Source organism: Elephantulus edwardii, unplaced genomic scaffold, assembly GCF_000299155.1.
Source record: "Elephantulus edwardii isolate Elephantulus edwardi_28Jun2011 unplaced genomic scaffold, EleEdw1.0 scaffold00015, whole genome shotgun sequence".
Lineage (NCBI taxonomy): Eukaryota > Metazoa > Chordata > Mammalia > Macroscelidea > Macroscelididae > Elephantulus > Elephantulus edwardii.
Genome location: NW_006399765.1, coordinates 29776782 through 29796289, shown reverse-complemented (window position 1 = coordinate 29796289; position 19508 = coordinate 29776782). Strand labels below are relative to the sequence as shown.

The window sequence follows — 19508 nt, the reverse complement described above, 5'->3', positions numbered from 1 at the left end:
AGGAGAGGAAGGCCCTCTATGAGGTGGATTGATTCAGTGACTGGGATAATTGGGATGGGAGTGTCAGAGACAGTGCGATTGGCACAGGACAGAGAGGAGTTTAGGGGTGTTGTACATAGGGTCGCTATGAGTCGCAGGTGACTCAACGCCACATAACAACAACAACAACAACATATATTTCCCCAATCTCTGCGTATATGGCAGGTTCTACCAAGCAGTCTTAGAAACACAGAATAGGGTCACATTAGTAGAAATGCAAGGATTCCGTCTCACAACGATCCACATCATGGGTGCCCATGGAGTGGCAGACAAGAGAGCAAATGCATATTGCATTGGGGAAACCTGATGCCAGTGACCTCCCTACAGTGCCAAGAGCAAGAATTTCCAAGAGGAAGGCGAGCCTGACTCAAGCCATGGTATTTTCAGTTACTTGGGAAAGCTGCGCCATGAGTAGAGGCTGAAGCAGAGTTAAGACCTTTGACCTGTGGTGCAGGCAAGTTGTCAGCTCCACCTTGCCTGCCAGGATAGCCAGAGTTCCTCGGGAGGAAGGAGGGGGAAGCTTGGCCTTTTAATTTGGACACGTGATTGTTGGGCAGGCCACACAAGCGGATGCACGTAGGGTGGGTGCACATGCAGACACATGCGGGGGTGGGAGATAGACATGAAGATGCACGTGGGAGGGGGTGTGGGGGAGGCCTGCAGGAAAACCAGGAGGCCTTGGTTTTCCCCTTGAGAACTGGGCCTGCCACCCCAGTCGAGCTCCAGCTGTCCCACTCCTTCCTGTTTAAGGTGATGGAGTCTCACAATTAGTCCAGCAATCAACCATGAGCCCCCCTAAGTACCTCACTCAATTTCCCACTGTCCTGCTTGCTCCTGGCGGGTGGGCCCCGCTGCGGCTCACTGTACCCTGCCGATGCTCGCTGCACCCCACTGATGCTTGCAGCTCCCGCAGCTCGTAAATAACCGTGTTGGTCAGAGCACTATTTTGAGAAGCACCTATGTATCTGTGCTCCCTTTTTGGCCCAGCGCCTGACAGCAGTTTGTTTCCAAGAGTACCTGAATGACGAAGGAGGACGCCTGTCGTTCCCTTTTGGAAATGGCTTCTCACCTCCGTCGAGAGGCCCAGGACTTCCCTGTTGCCTGAGTTAAGGGGAAATTTGGACACTTGTTGTCAGATGTTGCTGAGTATGACTCATGGTGACTCTCTGAGCAGCTGTGAACTCTGTTCTATCTTGTGTCACCTCGCCATGTCTGACACACGTGAAGCCCGTTAGTCACAAGTCAATCTATCTTGTTGAGAATCTTCCTCTTATGCTAACCCTCCACCTTTAACAGCCTGATGCCCCTCTCCAGGCTTGGCTTCTCCTAGTGACAGGCCCCAAAGTACGTGAGACAGAGTTTTACCATCCTTGCCTCCACGGAGCAGCCTGGTTTCGCTCTGTGTTCTCTTGGCAGTCCACAGAAATTCAGCACTCCTCTCTACCAACACAACTCAAGGGCACTGATGTTCTGTCATTTCCTGGTCATCATCCTACTTTCAGATGTGTAGCAGGCAATTTGGAAGACCATGGCCTGGACCGGGCCACCACATCCTTAAGAGTGGCACTTTGCAGTGTATGGGGCCGGTAACCAAAAGGTCAGCAGTTAAAATCCACCAGGAATTCCCTGGAAGAAAGATCTACAGCCCTGGGGTGACCCAGAAACGACCCGACCAGAGTGCGTTTACAGTGGACCCAGCTATGGACTCACACACACTGACAGACAGTGGACCCAGCAATGAGTTCACACAGCAACGACTATGAGGAGGTCAGCGACAGCACTACAGCAGGGGCTGTGTTCTGACTCGATACCAGTGAGCTGGAGTTTGCCCTCCAATGAGGCTCCAGAAAAAACCCACAAAAACCTCTGTGTGAGCCTAAAACAATTACTTCACAGCAAAGAAGAAAAGATGAGTGACAGGGAAACTAGGGTACTGGAAACGGAATCATCAGAACAGAGAGAATGTCGACACACTGTGAAAACTGCAAATTTGTGTAGATAATCCCAAATGACAACTTTAATTGCTGTGTACTTTTCCCACCAAAAGTACTGTATTACTTAAAAAAGACAGTTTTTAAAAAAACCAAAACCAACCCCCCCCCCACACACACACACCACTATTTTCTAAAAGTTCCATCCAGTCTTGCTGAATGTAACACACAGCCCAGTGCCTGCAGCGGCTGCGTATGGACAAAGTCAGTGTTCCACCTGCTATTTTAGAAATGGGAGAATGGACATGTAGAGCCCAATGATTTAAGTCCAATCTCCCGGCTCCTGGTGTGTGTGTGGCAGGGGTCTGTGCGCTGGGCACAGGGCCAGAGAAGTGACACCTGGTCCCTCCCGCTGGGATCCCTGCCCCACTGGTCGACAGCTCCCTTACTCCTGGGTCCAGCAGCCCAAGTCTAGCCAAGCGGACATCACTCCCTCAGTCCTACTGAGCTGATGCTAACCCACAGTGACCCTGTGTCTGGTTTTCAAGGCTGGAGGTCTTTACAGGAGACTGCCTATCTGTGTCCCAAGGAGCAGCTTTTAGATTCAAACTGCCAGCCTTTTGGTTAGTAGCCCGACATGATGTACACCACCAGTTCTGGAAAACAACTCTGAAAAGTCCCTTAGACTTATTATTTTGTCATCATTTTCAAGCACAGCCAGTTATCAGCTTTTAGGAATGGAAACCGCAGCTGGCATATGTATCGAGCTGGTGTATGTATCGAGGCTGCTTCAGATGATCAGCTTCAATCTCTCAGCACGTCTTGTTTCTTTGCAAGGTCTTCCTGTAGGTGCAGATGGTAAAACCACAGGGATGATTCATTCAGAGGCAGGAGGGGAAACTGGCTGTCAACAGTTAGGACAACCAGTCTTCTAATGCACCTGCTTTTTGTTAATCTCTAGAGTAAGTTTAGGCGAAAAGGTGGGGCCAGAGAGTGAGTGGGCGTGAAATCACCTGCCACTGACTACTGAAGAGGTTAAATGGTTGCAGCCTCCTCCAGTGGCAAGTCTTGTTTTCCTGCTTTTTTAGGAGTAAGCATGTATTACGACAAAATGATACCAGACCCAAAGAATGCATTTGGGACCAGAGAGTAACCTAGAGCCAGGGGAAGAAATCAAATGTGAAGCTGGGCTCTCAGACAGACACTTGCCAATCAGGAATTTCAACATCTCATAACTCAAAAGCAACTAAAGGAAAGCGCTGCCTCCCGAGCCCTGTGAACACGCCCCACAGGACACCCGGACAGGCCGGATGCGGCCACTTCTCACAGGCACGTCCCTTCAGGCGAGGAGCAGGAGTGCTTGAGCCTCGCAGGCTGACTGTGTAGCAGAGCCGAGGCTGTCCAGGCCAGGAAGCAGGGAACAGAGGGAAGGTGGTCCAGCTCAGTCTGCAGACCCAAGATGCTGTGAAGTTCCACATGGCAGCAGAGCAAACGCTTGGATCTCTCCTCTCTGGGTGTGAGATGTGTGTCCTTCCAAACGGCGAGTGAAATCCACACCTTGTGCTGACAGGACAGGCCAATACCTCAGATGAGTGGGGACAGAGACAGGATGGACAAGGGGCCTGGCATGCTGTCTTCAAAATATTTTATTACAAAACACAGTACAGAGTTTGAAGGATGTTTTCCAACCCTCTCAAACACATACATTGATGAATGAAGCACTGACACCCACTTCAAACCCTGAAAGTTGTGGAGGCCACTCGTCCTGGACAGTGGAATGGAGATGGTGAGCGGCCAGGGGTGGCCGAGCCAGCGCACTGCTCCCTCCGGGGTGAAGTCCATGGCCGAGGCTGAAGGCCCAGGAGTCAAGACCACAAGCCACACAGAGAGAGCGGCACAGGCTGCCCGCCTGAAAGCACAGGTCGCTACTTCTTATTCCGGGGCTTCAGCTCCTCAGCGGCATTCCGCAGGAAAATGTAGTTCTTCTTCTGGGGGTTGTAGAATTCATGTCCCTGCAGAGGAAAGAAAAATGACCATCCTGTTCTGTGAGCCAAGTCCTGGTCTAAGGAAAACATTATCTCCTTAGAGAACAAAGCCAAACCACAAGAGAGACAAAGAAACACCATCACAGACCACAGGCCTCAGAGGAAGCGGTGCAGCCTGGCATCTCTGCCAGTGGACGGTCTATGGTCTATCGGCACTCATGCCTCGAGCTCTCGGCCCCTCAGCCCTTCCTGTAGAGGGGCACACCCACACCCAAGGAAGAGCAGGCTGGACCAGCCTCATCTCACAACAGAGACATCTGATCTGAGACATCATGGGGGCAGAGCTGGGACCAGCCTGCCTAGGACACATGCTGGCGTGCCGGCTCAGGGAGGTGCTGCACGACCTGGGGGAGGACGTCTGTGAACTGTCCCACCTGGGAAGGAGGCAGCCACAGAGGTCAGTACCACTCTGACCAGGTCACAGAAAGTCCTGGAGAGAGACGGAGGAAAACACACAGAATAAAATTCAAAACCACCCAGATGGCCAGCCTTAGGGATGTGCTAGCCTGGGGGCACCTGAGACTGTGGCCCCTCAGGCCCCCTGCACAGTTCTGAGTGAGGGAACCCCTCCCAGGAACCCTTTCATCCAAATGCTGACAGGCCTCTAGTGAGGGCCATCCCCACGGAGGACAGTGCTCCTCAGAACCACCAAGCAGGTGAGACCAAAGGGCAGACTAGCCCAAGACCAAGCTGAGCAGGTGTGAAGGTGCAGGAGAGGACGGAGTGGGAGATGCACACAGGAAGGGGAAGGGGGTACTACACCGAGCGATTACCACAGACGGAACTGAGCAAAGTGTGCATCAATTATCAACTGGAAAACCAACCTGCTCTCTAAAGTGTCACTTCAGAAATAAAAAACCCTACGGAAGTCAAATGGGCAGCCTCAGATCTGTGGCTTGGAAAAAGAGCTGGGGCGGAGTAGGCAGGACTGAGGTGGGTGCAGAGGGCAACAGTGACCAGATGAGCAACTGCCAGCTGCCCAGGAGCAGGCAGTGGTAGGCTTAGGGCACTGAGCCCACCGTGCTGCGGTAACCATGACCTCACACCCCTCTAATGGAGGATGTCCTGCAGTTAACCCTGCCCAGGCCCCGCCCAGGACTGCAGGGAAGCGTGACCGGGCGCTGTACTACAAGCATCGAAAGGCCTAGAAACGCAAAGAAAGAAAAGTTCGTCGCTTCAAGTGCTGTCACCCAAGAAGGGCCAAGTCCAAACTTCAAACCCTGTGACCTTCACGTCAACTTCAGCTCATGGCAACCCTGCAGGACAGAGCAGAACTGTCCCCCAGGGTGCTGTACACGTGGGGGCACTGGCAGGCCTCCCAGGCCTGTGCCAAGCATTCCACCACCTCTCACAGGTGCTGAGTACAAGTGGCTCACAGATGGAGAGGACCAGGTCCCGGAGGCTTTCCCATGGGCCTGCTCTGCGGTGCCCAGTGCACCTGTGAAGTCTCACCTTGGACCAGTCGTAGCTGGATGCGTAGGCAAATATGTTTCCATTGTGATTGAAGCAGCAGGCTGATATGGGCTGGTCTAACTGTTCCGACGTCTTTAGTTTTGTTCTGGCATCTTTGTCCCAAAAGCTGAACCTGCCATCAGACCCCACTGTAGCCAGAGTGCCGTGGACAGGGTGGAATGCGATGCCATTGACCTGTGAGGACGGATGGACACACATGAGCTAGCTGCAGGGCAGGGCGGCTGAGAACTTGGGATGCCCAGCACACACACCCTGTGTTGGTCTGGAAACCATGACGGCATCAGAGCGGCTGCCCCGGGAATACGGGGCTCAGATCCTGCTTCCTGAGTCCCTGGCCAGCCCACTCATCTGTCTTGGGCACATGTCACGGGAACGGGCACGTGCCTCAAGCCAACAGTTAAGTTCTGGATTAGCTACTTGTGTGGACTGTACACCTGTGTGTGCCAACACCTCCGAAGGAGGGAGAAGACACTCCTGTGGGCAAGCTGTGGTGGACACGGGCACATACGGGGGAGGGAAAGAGCTCACGCTGTAGGCTTCACTATTCATGCTTGAGTTCTCTGTCATGTGCCGTGTAACAGAGAAGCCACACGTGGATGGCTTCACCAGATGTGTCCTCTCAGCAGTCAGGAGGTCACAGGTCTGAATTCCGAGCACCAGATCGAGAAAAACGCTGTCCCTTCTTGGCTGGCTCTGTTGGAAGGTTCTGGTCTGGAAGGCCTCTGCCTCCTAGGACATCTCCTGGTCTCTCGGACCCCATCTCTCCTCTGCTCCCTACTTTAATCTCTTCTATCGCACCACACAGTCCAAGTGTGCATTTAGAGCAGAATGGAGCAAGGCCATGGGCTAAACAGTGTCCCCCAAGATATGTGCTAGAAATCCTCGCCTGTAGGCCTGTGCTCACAGCTGCACTGGGAAAGGGGCTGCCACTGCTTCGTGAAGGAGGCAGAGTTAGTACAGGTGTATTGTGGGACAGAAAAGTTATAAACTAGGGAGCAGAGAGATGGGGTGTAAGAGACATGGAGATCGCCAAGGAAACAAAGCCAAACAGACGAGAAGTCTCCCCCAGAGCCAGGAGAGGACAGCCCTCCTCCAGAGCTGGTGCTGGGTTCAGACCTCCGACTGCTGACTTCCTGGCCTGTGAGAGGGACATCGGTTGAAGGGTACATCCCTGTGTGACTCTGTCTGTTATAACAGCACTAGAGAACTGGGGTACGAAAACCAAAGCCTGTAGCAAAAGCCCTTTCTCTCCCCACTGTGCCCACGTCCACCACAGTTCTTCCATGGAAGCACGCTTCTACCCACTCATGTCTTCATGCCTTCCAAGTCTAGTTTCAAGCTGCCTTTTCAGAGTTAAAGCTAAGCTTTGGAAACATACCGCATAGATATCCTGAGGTGCTGACGTATTGGTTCCATTGGATCGGTGACATTTGAAGGTAAAGTTATCTTTGGCACTGAAAAAGAAAAGCCCAGCTAAGTTTTTCTTAAAAACAAACAAACAAAAAAGAAAAACAACAATCAAATCAAATTAATCCCAGAAGTGAAAATCCCGAAGTTGCTGGAGCCCCACTTACGGATTTGGGGGGTTGATGTAGTGGATAGCAACTCTACCCTCGATACTCCCCAGGGCAAAGCCAGTTGGCTTGTTCTGTTTGTCTTTGAAAATAGCCACACACCGATGCTGTGATTAGAAAAAAGGTGTATTATTGAAAGGCAGAAATACAGTACCTCACAGCTAACAAATTACTCTGACCCCAGTCGTTAGAAGGGGCAGAAGCACGTCCCTCCACCCTGACAGCCCTGCTCTGCAGTAACTCAGCTGCCCTTGGCTCCACTGGGGCTCAGATTTGTTAAAAACACCGTGTGAAGCTCAGCACCTCTCTGTGTGATCGCTGCCAGCCCTCTCGGCTTTGCGTCCTGTTACCGTAATAGTGGTAAACCTTGGTAAGGATACTGGGTCATACGAAGTGCTGCTGAGTGCTCCCATCAGGCACCAAAAAAGTGGAATTGCAAGATAAAGTTGAATTACTTAATTTGTGCTTTTCGGATTAAGGTGTGCAGCTATGGTGACCCTCTAATTCAGGATGAGTGAACCTAGCGCAAGAACACTGTGAAGTGGGGTGGAGGAAATAGGAAGGACCTTCTGTGAAACACAATGTATTCAAACTTTGTAAATAAATCAGAATAAAATAAAAATTAAAAGAAAAACAACCCTAAAAAAGAGAATACTGTAAACAAACAAAAAGATATTTGTGAAATTGCTATAGCTACACCAGTGGACATGAAAATCTTCCATTTTTTACAAAATACTTTTTTTATATCACTTAAAATGTAGCACTTATGTGGGTGGTGTATATAATACAGAAATTTTTAAAACCTTTAAAAAACCCAAAGCCAACACTGTCCCCAGTGGGTCTGGGCTCATGACACCCGTCCATCAGGTTTCTGAGGTTATGAGTCTTTACAAGAGGAGACTGCCTATCTTACTCCTGTAGAGTGGCTGGTGGATTTGAACTGTAACCTTCCAGTTACCATGCATAGAAAAACATGCCTAAAGATCTACAATACCTACAACACACAAAATACATATTAATACTTGTCAGCAAGGGTGTAAGTAAGGTAAGGTTTTAGGGAGTCAGAAGTGGATTTTCGGTGCACCGAGAGTGGTCGGTATGGCTGTGCTCTGCCACTGGTGAATATACTATGGACTCGCTGGACGGCCCTGGCTCCCCTCTGGCTGCAAGCCCTGCCCATAGCTCCTATGCTGGCCTCAGCCCTCCAGCCCCTCAAGATGGCAGGACCCTGCAGCACCCATCATTCACCAGACAGCTGCCCACTGTGAGCCACCACGTCTGCGCCTCTGCCTCCGCAGTCCAAAAAGAAACGCGTATCTGCCCAACCCAACATACAGGAACAAAAGGGTCAAATGGACATGGCTGCACATTCCAGCCATGCAAGTGCTCCCCGACACTGCTGGCCATCCACTCCGCACCAGAGGCCTCTACGTGAGAATGCGCCACACTATGAAGGGGGAGCAGCAGGTGAGGCCAGCCAACCTTAGGGTCCGCACTTCTCGTCATGACAGGCTGGTCAAGCTACAGAGAACCATCCACGAAGGGATAGTTAATGGTTAACCACGTCCACACATGGTCCACATCTGAGTGCGGTCATGCTGAACCAGGTCTCCCCCACATCCCGGACCTGATGCTGCCTCACCTGGTGCTTCAGTGGTGACTCTATCCTCCGGAACTCAGACGGCTGGTTCTCCAGCTGGTAGACGATCAGCCCCCTCTCCGCTGTCGCCACCACAGCCATGGGGTAAATCTGGGGAAGAGGGAAGCAGAAATGCACTTAGAATGAAGGCAGAGCTTTTTCACAAAACCAAGTCTGAATTCTTTACCTTTTATTATTCAGCGATGCATTTTATTATGATTTAGACACTTTATCTAAAATTAAAATGGAAGAGAAAGGAAAATCCTTGCAGCCTTTTGTGTGTGGGGGTCATGTGTGTCACTGTCTGTCATCTGTCATCCTTCCTTTCTTCAAGGTGTGGGCAGTAGGGTTTGGTCCTGTATTTTTCCCAGCTCCTAACAGTGAGTGTCCACCTGACCCAGGGCCTGCACCACAGGGGTCATTTAGCCATGCTGTCCTCTTGGCCTGCCAGATTACTTAGTGCTTCACTAGTTCACATAAATAACATCTGTGTCTGCGATTACATCAAGACAAGTTCCTAAAAACAGTTACTGGGGCAGGTGGTATGAAACTTTTAAGACTAAATGGGGGAGAAAGTTCTTTAGTTTCTACCCTATTCAGACGTAGTTTCCAAAGACCTGGTTATGGGGAGATGTGAGATTTTGTGGGTTAAATTCTAGGCTCCAGCAATAAATCCAGCATTACAATAAAGCAAGTCACGCAATATTTTTGTTTCCTGGAGCGTCTACCAGTTAGTTTCCACTCTATTTGGGGTAACAACTTATACGTCTACGTGGAAAAGCTATGGTGGCACAGTGTAAAGCAAGTTGTTACCCCAAAGGCTGCCCATCTTCAGCAGTTCAAAGTGGCCCAAGGTAGAGCTGGGCAGGCTCCCTCCACTAGCACTTCCAGCCTCAGAAACCTCACGGAGGGCTGCTGAGTCAGAAGCAACTCAACGCCAGTGAGCGTTGAGTATTGAGTTTTCTGGTGTAGGCTCTCTCGTGGTGTGGTGGACAGCACGTCGCACTGCTGACCAAAATGTCTGCAATGCAAAGCCGGATGGACAGTCTCCTCCGCCAACGAATGGGAACCAGGGGGTTTGCCCTGTCCCCCGAATGTGCAAGGGCTTGATGACATGCGGTAAGCTCAAGATGCTGGAAAGAGTCCCATCAACTGTCAATCTTTAAAAATATACCATCTGCAAACTCAAAAAAGTAAGGTGCACTGATACGAGAGGTATTATGGGTACTGCATCACAAAATTATGAGCCGTTTTCTTACTCCACCTAACAAGGTGTCCCATGTCGCTGTATGTAGTATGTACGGTTTAACCCACTATCTTTCTAGTAACGGTCTCAACACCCTCCAGAGCCAGGGTTGCATGTTGGGGATGACATGATGCCATCTGCACTTTTTAAATTCACAACAGTGCGAATGCCAGGCACACACTATGCAGGAATTCTGGTACAAAGGCCAAAGGGCCCCACCTGAAGAGGACGAGGGCAACCTGAGAGGGAACCCTCGTGCTGCGGTGCAGGAGGGCTAGGCTGCTAACCGAAAGGTGGCTGTGAACTCACCAGACACTCGAGAGAGAAAGACAGGCTCTGGGCTCCTGTCCCAGTAACAGCTCAGTCCTGTCCCAGAGAGGGCACGGAGTCACAATCTAACTGAAGGCTCACACGAGTGGCTTTTTTTAAAAAAGCAAACTGAATTCTACCTCTCAGTTCTATTGTTAAAGTTTTAGATGATCCTGTCATTGCAAGATGTCTTAAGTTTCTGAAGTGTTTGGGGTTGTATTTTTTTCCTTTAAAAAAACAAACAAACAAAAAATCCCAACACTACATTTAGTTATATAATTAAAATATGTTCTTTTCAAAGGAAGTATGTCTTCTCAAGGAAATGGGTATTAGGAACACTTAGTGAAGAGAATTCCTTACCACGTCCGCACAGTAACATCTTTCTGGGAGCTGCAAAACCATCATAGGATTTGATGACCGCGTGTCCCAAAACTAAACCAAACGGAAGCACATCAGTCACCACGGAGCGTAAGAACAAGGACGCGTGCCGGGGGGATGAGACTGCCTCCCGGGTTATACCTTGAGCGTCTTGTCCCAGCTCCCAGTCATCACGCAGCTGTAATTTGGTGCTTTGATCCAATGTATGGTTTTAACAGGAGCATCATGCTTTCAACAAAAGAAACACATTATTAGATGAGGGCCAAGGCAACAAGACACCGAACTGCAGAACCGGATGTTCCAAGGGAACAAACACACTTAGCTAGAGGTCACAGTAAACAAAAACAAAGTCAACTAGCCCCCAAGATCAGAAGACAGTCCTGGGCTTAACAGCACCTGCCTACTTCCCAGCGTCTCCACCTTTGACTTATTTTGAAGGTAATTAACCAGTGAGGGTCAGAGCAGGTTCTCCTCTAGGAGACGTTCGGAATGGGGAGTAGAGAACGCCACCTCGGGCTAGCTATTTCCGCAGGAGACAGAAACAGCTGATCTCACAGCACATAAAGCTGCCCTAAAAATGCTTTCCTGGATTCCTTGGCCAGGCTGCACACCCTGCTTCTGACTCTCTTCCCTCTGCATTTCAGCCTCTCCTAGCACTCTGCACAGAAAAATCTGTGACCCTTGGCACGTAATAAACACTTTCCTCTTACTCTGCAGTGTCCCCAGCCCGATGGCAGTGCCAGCACAAGGCAAACACTTAAGAAATACTTCCCGTATGAATGAATGACTAACACAGCTGGTACAGGCCAGGGGCACATGGGGTCGGAATGAGGATGCCCCCCTCTAATACCTCTGTGTTAAGAGACGCTACTGTCTCCAACTCTTTAGGATGCCTTCCTCGGAACAATCCTAGTCTGCACACCCGTGGAAGAACCTTGATGAGTAGTCTATGAAATACTCGTCAAAATAAGAATGGCTCTAAAACCAGGCTGTTCTCATGCTGAAGAGGCTTCAGACATACACGAGTATAATGAATTTAGTGCAATCAAGCTACCTGTTTTAAAGACAGATAGTGAGAGCTACAAATGAAGACCCCAGCCCCACCGGCACTTCTGCGGGCTGCAGCTCTCTCACCTGTGCGATCTGTATTGCCTGGTTGCTGTTGAGGTCCCACATTTTGGCGGTTTTGTCACAAGATGCTGTAAATACTTTGCTCCCATCCTGAAATAAAATGAAAGAGAGAATCTAGTATTCAAAGACAAAATCTATTTAGATACTAGGTTGGCCATCACAATTTGTGTTTTGAAAGTCAAATTTTTCCAATTATTTGCAGGTCAAAGTATTGACTCCCAAACAAGGAACCTGTTGGTGCACTGGGTTAAGTCTAAAAAGGTCAGTGGTTCAAACCCACCATCAACCTCTCTGAGGGGGAAAGAGAAGGCAGTTGACCTCTGTAAAGACAGAGAGCCCTGAAAACCCTATTTGGCAGTTCTACTGTAGGTATTACAGTGAGCCCTTTTGGCTTAGTAGGTAAGGAGTTGGGTTGCCAACCCAAAGGTAGGTGGTTTGAATCGAGTAGCTGCTCCAAGGGAGAAAGACAGGGAATTTCCTCCCATGCGATTTATGGCCTCTCAAAATCCACTGAAGGGTCAGCTATGAGTCAGTTCTGACTCAGTAAGTCACAAAATAATACTTTGTCCTACAAGGTCTCTGAATTGGGTTCATCTTAATAGCTTCATTTTTTTATTACCAATTATGTTTCAAAATAATGTGAATGGGATTAGAGTCTTCTGAGGAACGTGGGACCACTGGCATCCTATCTGGGAAAAATCTCTGCAGTAAGCATCTGTAAGCATTACTAGAGGCCACTCTGCAGAACTTTTTATGTTTTGATAAAACCTTTAGACGAGTTATAAGACTAGTACAGTTATCACTCCTAACCCTTCCACCTAGATACATGAATGGTGACCATGCAGCCGTGTTTCCTCTTCCCCTGTCTGCCATACAGCCATTTCTGTTCATTTCCACGCTGACAAGCATCCCACAGGTGATGAACATGTGGCTGTCCCTCCCATCAAGATTTACAGCCTCAGAAACTTGCTTGATGGTCACTGTGAGTTAGAACCGACTGTTGGCAGCTGGTTTGCTCAAGAAAGCATCAATAAAATAAACAATGGCTTTCTATACCAAAAATGCACTTAGTATTGTGCACTTTCAGACTCTGTAATGAAATGAACATCAACTGACCACACTAGGAAGACTTACATCATTGTTAGTTGTCATCAAATCAATATACAGCAACCCGTATTGACATTCAGAAACTTACAATGTCAAAACTAGTAAAAATCAAATCCAAACCCTTGTCATCAAGTTGATACAAAATCACAGTGACTCTGCAGGACAGAACTGTCCCGTGGGACTTCCAGGACTGTAATCTTTAGAGAAGCGATTGCACACCTCTCTCTCCAGAAGTGGCTGGTGGGCTCACGTGCTGACAGGACCCAAGCTTTTACCCGCTGTGAGTCCATGGCTCCTTGCATGCGCACGCACACCCCCCAAACTTGTGCTCCAAGTGCAGTAAATTACACAATGGTGTTATTTTAAAAAGATATTTAAACAATATTATACAATATTCTTGTGGGAATGAGTTAGTTTACTTAGCATAATACTCTCCAGTCCCTCCCAAGTTAGGTAATAATTTACGAAGTTATTGCTCCTGCACGCTGCATAGTATTTCACTGTGGAAATGGAACATAATTTCTCAATCCATTCGTTTGTGGTTGGACATTTGGGCTGTTTCCATGTTCCTGCAATGGTAAATAATGCTGCTATGAACACTGGTGTACAAATCTCAGTTTGTGCCTCAGTTCTCAAATTTTCAGGGTGCATTCCAAGTAGTGGAATAGCTGGGTCATATGGAATTTCTAACATTCAGCTTTTTGAGGAAGCACCAAACTGCCTTCCAGAATGGTTGCACCATTTTACAATCTCACCAACAATGTGTATGAGCTCCTTTCTTGTCACATCCTCTCCAATATTTATTACTTGCTGCCCTGTTAAATTTTGCCATTGTTACTGGAGTGATTTGAATTTTTTAAGTAAACTAGTAGAACATAAAAAAAAGGACAGTGCCTGCTCCCAAAGTGCAGAAAGCAGAGGCAGGGTAGAGAGACTACAGGATATGCAGAACACAGAAAAGTGGCTAGGACGCCATTAAAGCAAAATGACAATTAATGTCACGAAACCTAGCTGAATGCAAAACCAATGTAGTTTATAAACTTCCACTTAAACCACAATAAAGACAAGCTAACAGCAAATTGCTAGGTAAACTTTCACCTAAAGAATGATAAACTGTTAAATACGTAAAAAGCTTATGTAACATACATCGCTCCAGCAGACATCAAGAACCGGCCCTGTGTGCATCTGCTGAGCTTTCGGGATTGTCTGTCCACTGTCTTGAACCTCCCAACAGCGAACCTATGGAAATAAGGCAACCTGATGTCAGCAAACAATTTACAACATTTTCACGGAGTGATGACTTATTTTAGCAGGTACAGTTGACTCAACAAGCCCTAGTGACTCTGTGAACTCCAGATCGAGCCTTGCCCTATGTTGGACCATCCCCATGACCTCTGCCATGATCAAGCCCACTCCTGCAGTCACTGGGTCAATCTATTTCCTTTAGGGTCTTGCTCTCTTTCCCTGAACTTTTTTTCCCCCTAAGCATAATGTCTTTTTCCAAGGACCAGCCTCTCCTAATTACAAGCCCAAAATATGGGAGGCAAGACTTATTATAACCCCATCCTCTAAGAACACCTTGGTTGTACTTCCGTAGTGACAGATTTGTTGTTTGGAAGGTCATGGCATATTCAATACAACTTCACCAACACTATAATTCAAAAGCATTAGTTCTTCCTGATTCATTGACCAACTTTCAGAAGCAAAGGAAGCAACTGACAATACTACAGCTTGGATCAGGAATGCCTGAAGTCTTCAAACGGACATTGTCGTTCATTAGCACCTTGGAGATTTTCCCATGCAATCCATCTTTTGATTCCTTGACTAAAGCTATCAGGAGTGTCGACTGTGGATCCAAATAAAAGGATATCACTGACGTTAGTCTTTTCTCCATCTACCTACTGGTCCAGTGGTGAGGATTTCCGTATTCTCAGTGATGATGAGTAGCCTGTATTGAAGGATGAAGTCTTGATCTTTTGCAGTAAGTGTTTTAAGCCTTCTTTATTTTCTTCTAGAAAGATTGTGTCATCTGCATAACAAAGATTGCTATAAAGTCATCCTCCAATTCTAATGCCACATACTTCTGCATATAGTCCAGGTTCTTGAATTATATGCTCAGCCCACATATTAAGTAGGTATAGAAAAAGGATACAACTCTGACAATGACTAGAGTACACTTAAATGTCCATGGTGTGCTCTTATCAACCTAATGATCTAACTTTTAGAACTGAGTGAGAAGTGTATGCAAGAGCCACTTTTTTATTTCTAAGTCACTGAAAAATACGACTTTCGCTTAAACTAAAAAGGGCAGATAATATCCTGACCACATCGATGAGATAGTAGAGTATCACCTGCCCATTACCACTCAAAGAGTCTACACCAGAGGGGCACCCTACCTCTCTTCTTTGAATACTCCCCTCTGAATCTCTACACTGTTTTCTTTAATTGTAAGAGTAGTATCTCTGTCAAGGTGGAACTCACTCAGCTGACCATCCCGTGGGTTTTCTGAGGTTGTCAATCATTCAGGAGGAGACTGTCCGTCTTTCTTCCATAGAGCCCCTGGAGGAATTCAAGCTACCAGAGAGGAATGCCGTTGGGACAGTAGAGCAACTCCCTACAGACTAAGCCACCAGAGCTCTCTGTTTTTTAATTAGGACAAGACAATGAAAGCGGCACTTAGTCTCACGACAAACACTGTCAATGGTCCAATGTGCTATCTCCCATCAGTACATTTTTTTCTTGAAAGAACTTGACTATATGGTATATTCTATTTTATAACTGCACCTTTTCAAACTTATGCCACGGCCTGTTGTTACTGGTTTAGGTACTGTAGAGTTGACCATGACTCACAGTGACCTTATGAACAGAATGGAACCCTGTCCTATCGGCCACTGTCCTCATGATCTATGCCAAGCCCACTGACACTGTCACTGTGTCAATGCATCCTGTTGGGACTCCTCTCTGTGACTCGCTACCTTTCCCAGGAGGACGTCTTTTTCAAGGATTGGCCCCTTCTGATAACATGGCCAAAGTATGTGAGACCAAGTTCACCATCCCTGCCTCTAAGAGCACCTTGGCTGCACTTCCTGCAATAAATGTGCTGTTGTCCTGGCAGTCCCAAAGAACAAAGAGTTCAATACCTTCTGCCAACACCCCAATTCAAAGGCACTGATTCTTCTTCCATCTTCCTCAATTCTCCAACTCTCGGATGCATGGGGGGAACATGGTAATACCACAGCTTGCATCAGACACAACACAGTCGACATCCTTGCTAGTTAGCACTTTGGGGGAGGTCCCTGACAGATTTTTCTGAAACAACACATCCTTTATTCTCTTGACTGCTGCTTCCATGTGTGTCGATTGTGGATACAAGCAAAATGAAGGTGGTGACAACATCAATCTTTTCCCCATCTGTCATCATGTTGCCCACTGATCCAGTACTGAGGATTTTTGTTGCCATGATCATCAGATATAACCCATATTAAAGACTATATAGTCTTTCATCTTTATTAAGTGCTTCAAGTCTTTTTCACTTTCTGCAAGGAAGGCCATAACCTTTAACCTACTGGTCATTAAACATTTTTCTAGAATGGTTGTTCTTTCACTTGTTTCAACAGCAAATCAACTGAAATGTCTTCCAGAAACTCCAAATAGAGAGTAAACATGCTCAGTCTCCCTCCCAAGCTCCCTGCCTCATGCATCTGCCTTTCTCACGTCGAAGGCCAGCCACAATCTGAAAACGCTGACAATAATATCCTACATATGGATGTTCCATCAATTTTCAATATTATAATTTGTTCCAAATTTTCAGAAGGGTTTGAGGGAGAACAACTTAATGCAGCAGTAACATTTTTGAGGAGCAGGGTCAGGTGATGACTAAGAGCCTGTATCCTTTGCTAGACTACATGCACTCTGTGTCTGTGCCTGGCTTTGCTCAGATCTGTGACTTCGGGCCAGCTGGTCCACTCTCTGCACTCTGCTGCATAAACCACGATGACAAGAAGTTCATAATACTGTAACTGTTGTAGAAATTAAACCTGATTTCCTCAAGTCCCAGAAATGAGACAAAGGGTATAAATTTAGGGATTCCTCATGAATAATGCCAATCACCCTTTAGAGGAGTTGTACCGATCCCCAGACCAGCAGTTTTCAGCTTATCCGTGCCACCCAGTTTCTTGTTTTAAACATTTTTGCTAATTTGGTAGAGAAAATATTCTCTCCTTTTTGCACTTCTCTATTGTGGGCCTGAGGGATTGAGGTAACCGGCCACAAGCACACTCGCTTCAGTGCAGTGCACTACCATGTATTCCTTGCTTCTTTTCTATGACGTTTTCACCCTCCTTTTTTGCACACAGGGGTAAGGGAGACCGTCTATGCAGGATCTGTGCTACAATCTAAAGCTGAAGGCATTTGAACACACGTCCAAAGTGCATTTCTAGATGTCAAAAAGAGAAATGTATTTACATCTACCGTCATGAGTAACACTGCTCTCCAGGAACACTTTGTTTGGTTTGGGAATATTCTTTACAGTACTGCATTATTAGCCAGCATTTCAGAGCAATGCACACTATTGGGCCTTCCCAACGAAAATCAGAGGAAGGACAGGTAAAAACTGCCACTGCCATACAGAAGGGTTCACACCAGCAATGCACATGATTGGGCTTCCCACCAAAATTAAAGGAAGAACAAGTGAGATATGACATTCAGAAGGGTTTACACTCTCTAAACAGCCTTCACTGTTTCAATTTCTTGAGAAAGAATGGAACCCCCTCCCATCAAAAAAATAAGCTAGCTATGCCCAATAAAAGGGTATCATTTTAACATGCATTCAAGGAGCACTTACATCATTAGCCCAAGATCCTGCAATAAGAAAGTTCCCCGGCAAGGTGGGTGGGCTAAAAGACAGGCAGCCAATGCTGTCATCAGGAGAAGATGTGACTTCAATGTCCTGGGGGAGAAGTCCGTGTTAAAATGTGGCATGTATCTTGATATTTCAATTCAAAGTTGCTTTCTCTCCCACTAAGCAAAGCACTGTCCATGCACTGAAGGACTGCCTGAACTCGCTTCTCCTTACGCACAACCTCACATTCACACTTCCCAAACACCCCAGCAGCCACGCTGCCCAATGTCCCACCTGCTCTCTTTGCTCTATAGTCTCCAACAACCATCATCACTTGTGCTCCTTCTGTGGAGACATTATCTGACAACTATGCTCTGGGCCATGCGAATCTCTCATTTTAACAAGCAGCCGGAGTAATTCTGGTGATTAAGACATTAACTGATGGGGAGAGTTGCTGTGCTCTAGAGTTTGAGAGCACTGGGCTAGAGAAAAGGAGTCCCAGAGGTTCCCAAGCGGTCACTGATGTGGGCGACTGGCCTATCTTCTTCCCAGCAACCCCACAAAACTGTCTGTGGTACCTTCATAGGGTTGTGATTGTCTGTGGTTGTGCTGCCAAACATGCTGGTCCCACCAGTTGCAAAGCCCGATGTTGTTCCAAAGAGACTCATTTTGGTCCTAAAAAAAAAAATTAATGGAAACATTAAGAATGAGTTCTTTAAGGTTTCCAAGGCTGTAAATTTTTAGAGGCAAACTGCCTTATCTTTCTCCCATAGAGCAGCTGGTGGGTTTGAAATGCCAACCTTTCAATAACAGGCACTGAACCACAGGGCCACCAGGCTTCTCAAAGATAGAACAGCGTTCTCATATACCCCATCTCCAGGTTCTCTTATTATTTACATATGCACTAGTAATTTGTCCTACATAACGAACCACTATTGATGCATTAGAAAGAAACAACCACCAAACCTACAGTCTTTGAATCAATTCCAACTCATGGGGACCTTTATTAGGTTTCCAAGGGTGCAAATCCTGACTGGAGGGCACTGCCCATTTTCCTCTCTTGGAGCAGTCAGTGGATTTGGAAGGTCAAAGTTAATAAGCAGTCCAACAAGTAACCAACTACACAAGCAGGGCTCTTTATCAATTCATTATAGCAGAGTAGAATCTGCTTATTCTTTGGTTACAGATAATGGAGTTGAAAGCCCGGACTTTAACAGAAGGCACAAGGCCCCTCCACTGAGTGAGCGTTCACGGTCTTCTCAGAGCATCCCTACAAGAAGGTACTCAGGAAAGCAACCAGTCCAGGCAGTGGTTTTGCCATTTCTTTGTAGGAGTAATGCACTTTGATCTAATTGAAAACCTAAAACCCAAACCAAGACCCACTTCCATCGACCGGATTTCATTCACCACAACTCTCCACTGAGTTTCTGAGGCTGTAAATCTCCCTTGGGGCAGCTGTTGGACTCAAACTTCCAACCTTTCCGTTAGCAGTCTGGTGATACATTATGCACTAGACCACAGGATTCTTTCACCGAGAAGTCTGACATAGTAATAGTATTTCGTGGCATTTATCTAGCAAGAATCCCATCATTTATTTCAAGCTGGCTGAGCACAGTTTGAGCTGTGCCTTCAAAACGACTGGGACTCTAATCTCACTGGACCTTATTTTCAGACTTTGAAAACCCAGATGATGCCTCTTCCAGGACCGCTCTGAGGATGAAGTCAGATCAAGTATGCAGAAAGCACATAATGCAGAGAGTGGTATAAACAAGTCCCTCTGTCTCCTTTCTTTCTCT

General features: G+C 47.2%; 1 protein-coding gene across 1 annotated transcript; it reads right to left on the bottom strand.

The window, feature by feature from the left end:
* Window positions 1–3891: 3891 nt before the first annotated feature.
* RAE1 (ribonucleic acid export 1) lies at window positions 3892–18384 on the bottom strand. Its single transcript, XM_006881662.1, has 11 exons — window positions 18291–18384; window positions 17716–17820; window positions 14019–14111; window positions 11769–11855; window positions 10776–10862; window positions 10617–10688; window positions 8705–8812; window positions 7063–7169; window positions 6867–6942; window positions 5468–5662; window positions 3892–3982 (listed from the first exon to the last, which is right to left on the bottom strand). The coding sequence occupies exons 1-11, from the start codon at window positions 18378–18380 to the stop codon at window positions 3896–3898; spliced, it is 1107 nt and encodes a 368-aa protein (XP_006881724.1). The 5' UTR covers window positions 18381–18384; the 3' UTR covers window positions 3892–3895.
* Window positions 18385–19508: the final 1124 nt, after the last annotated feature.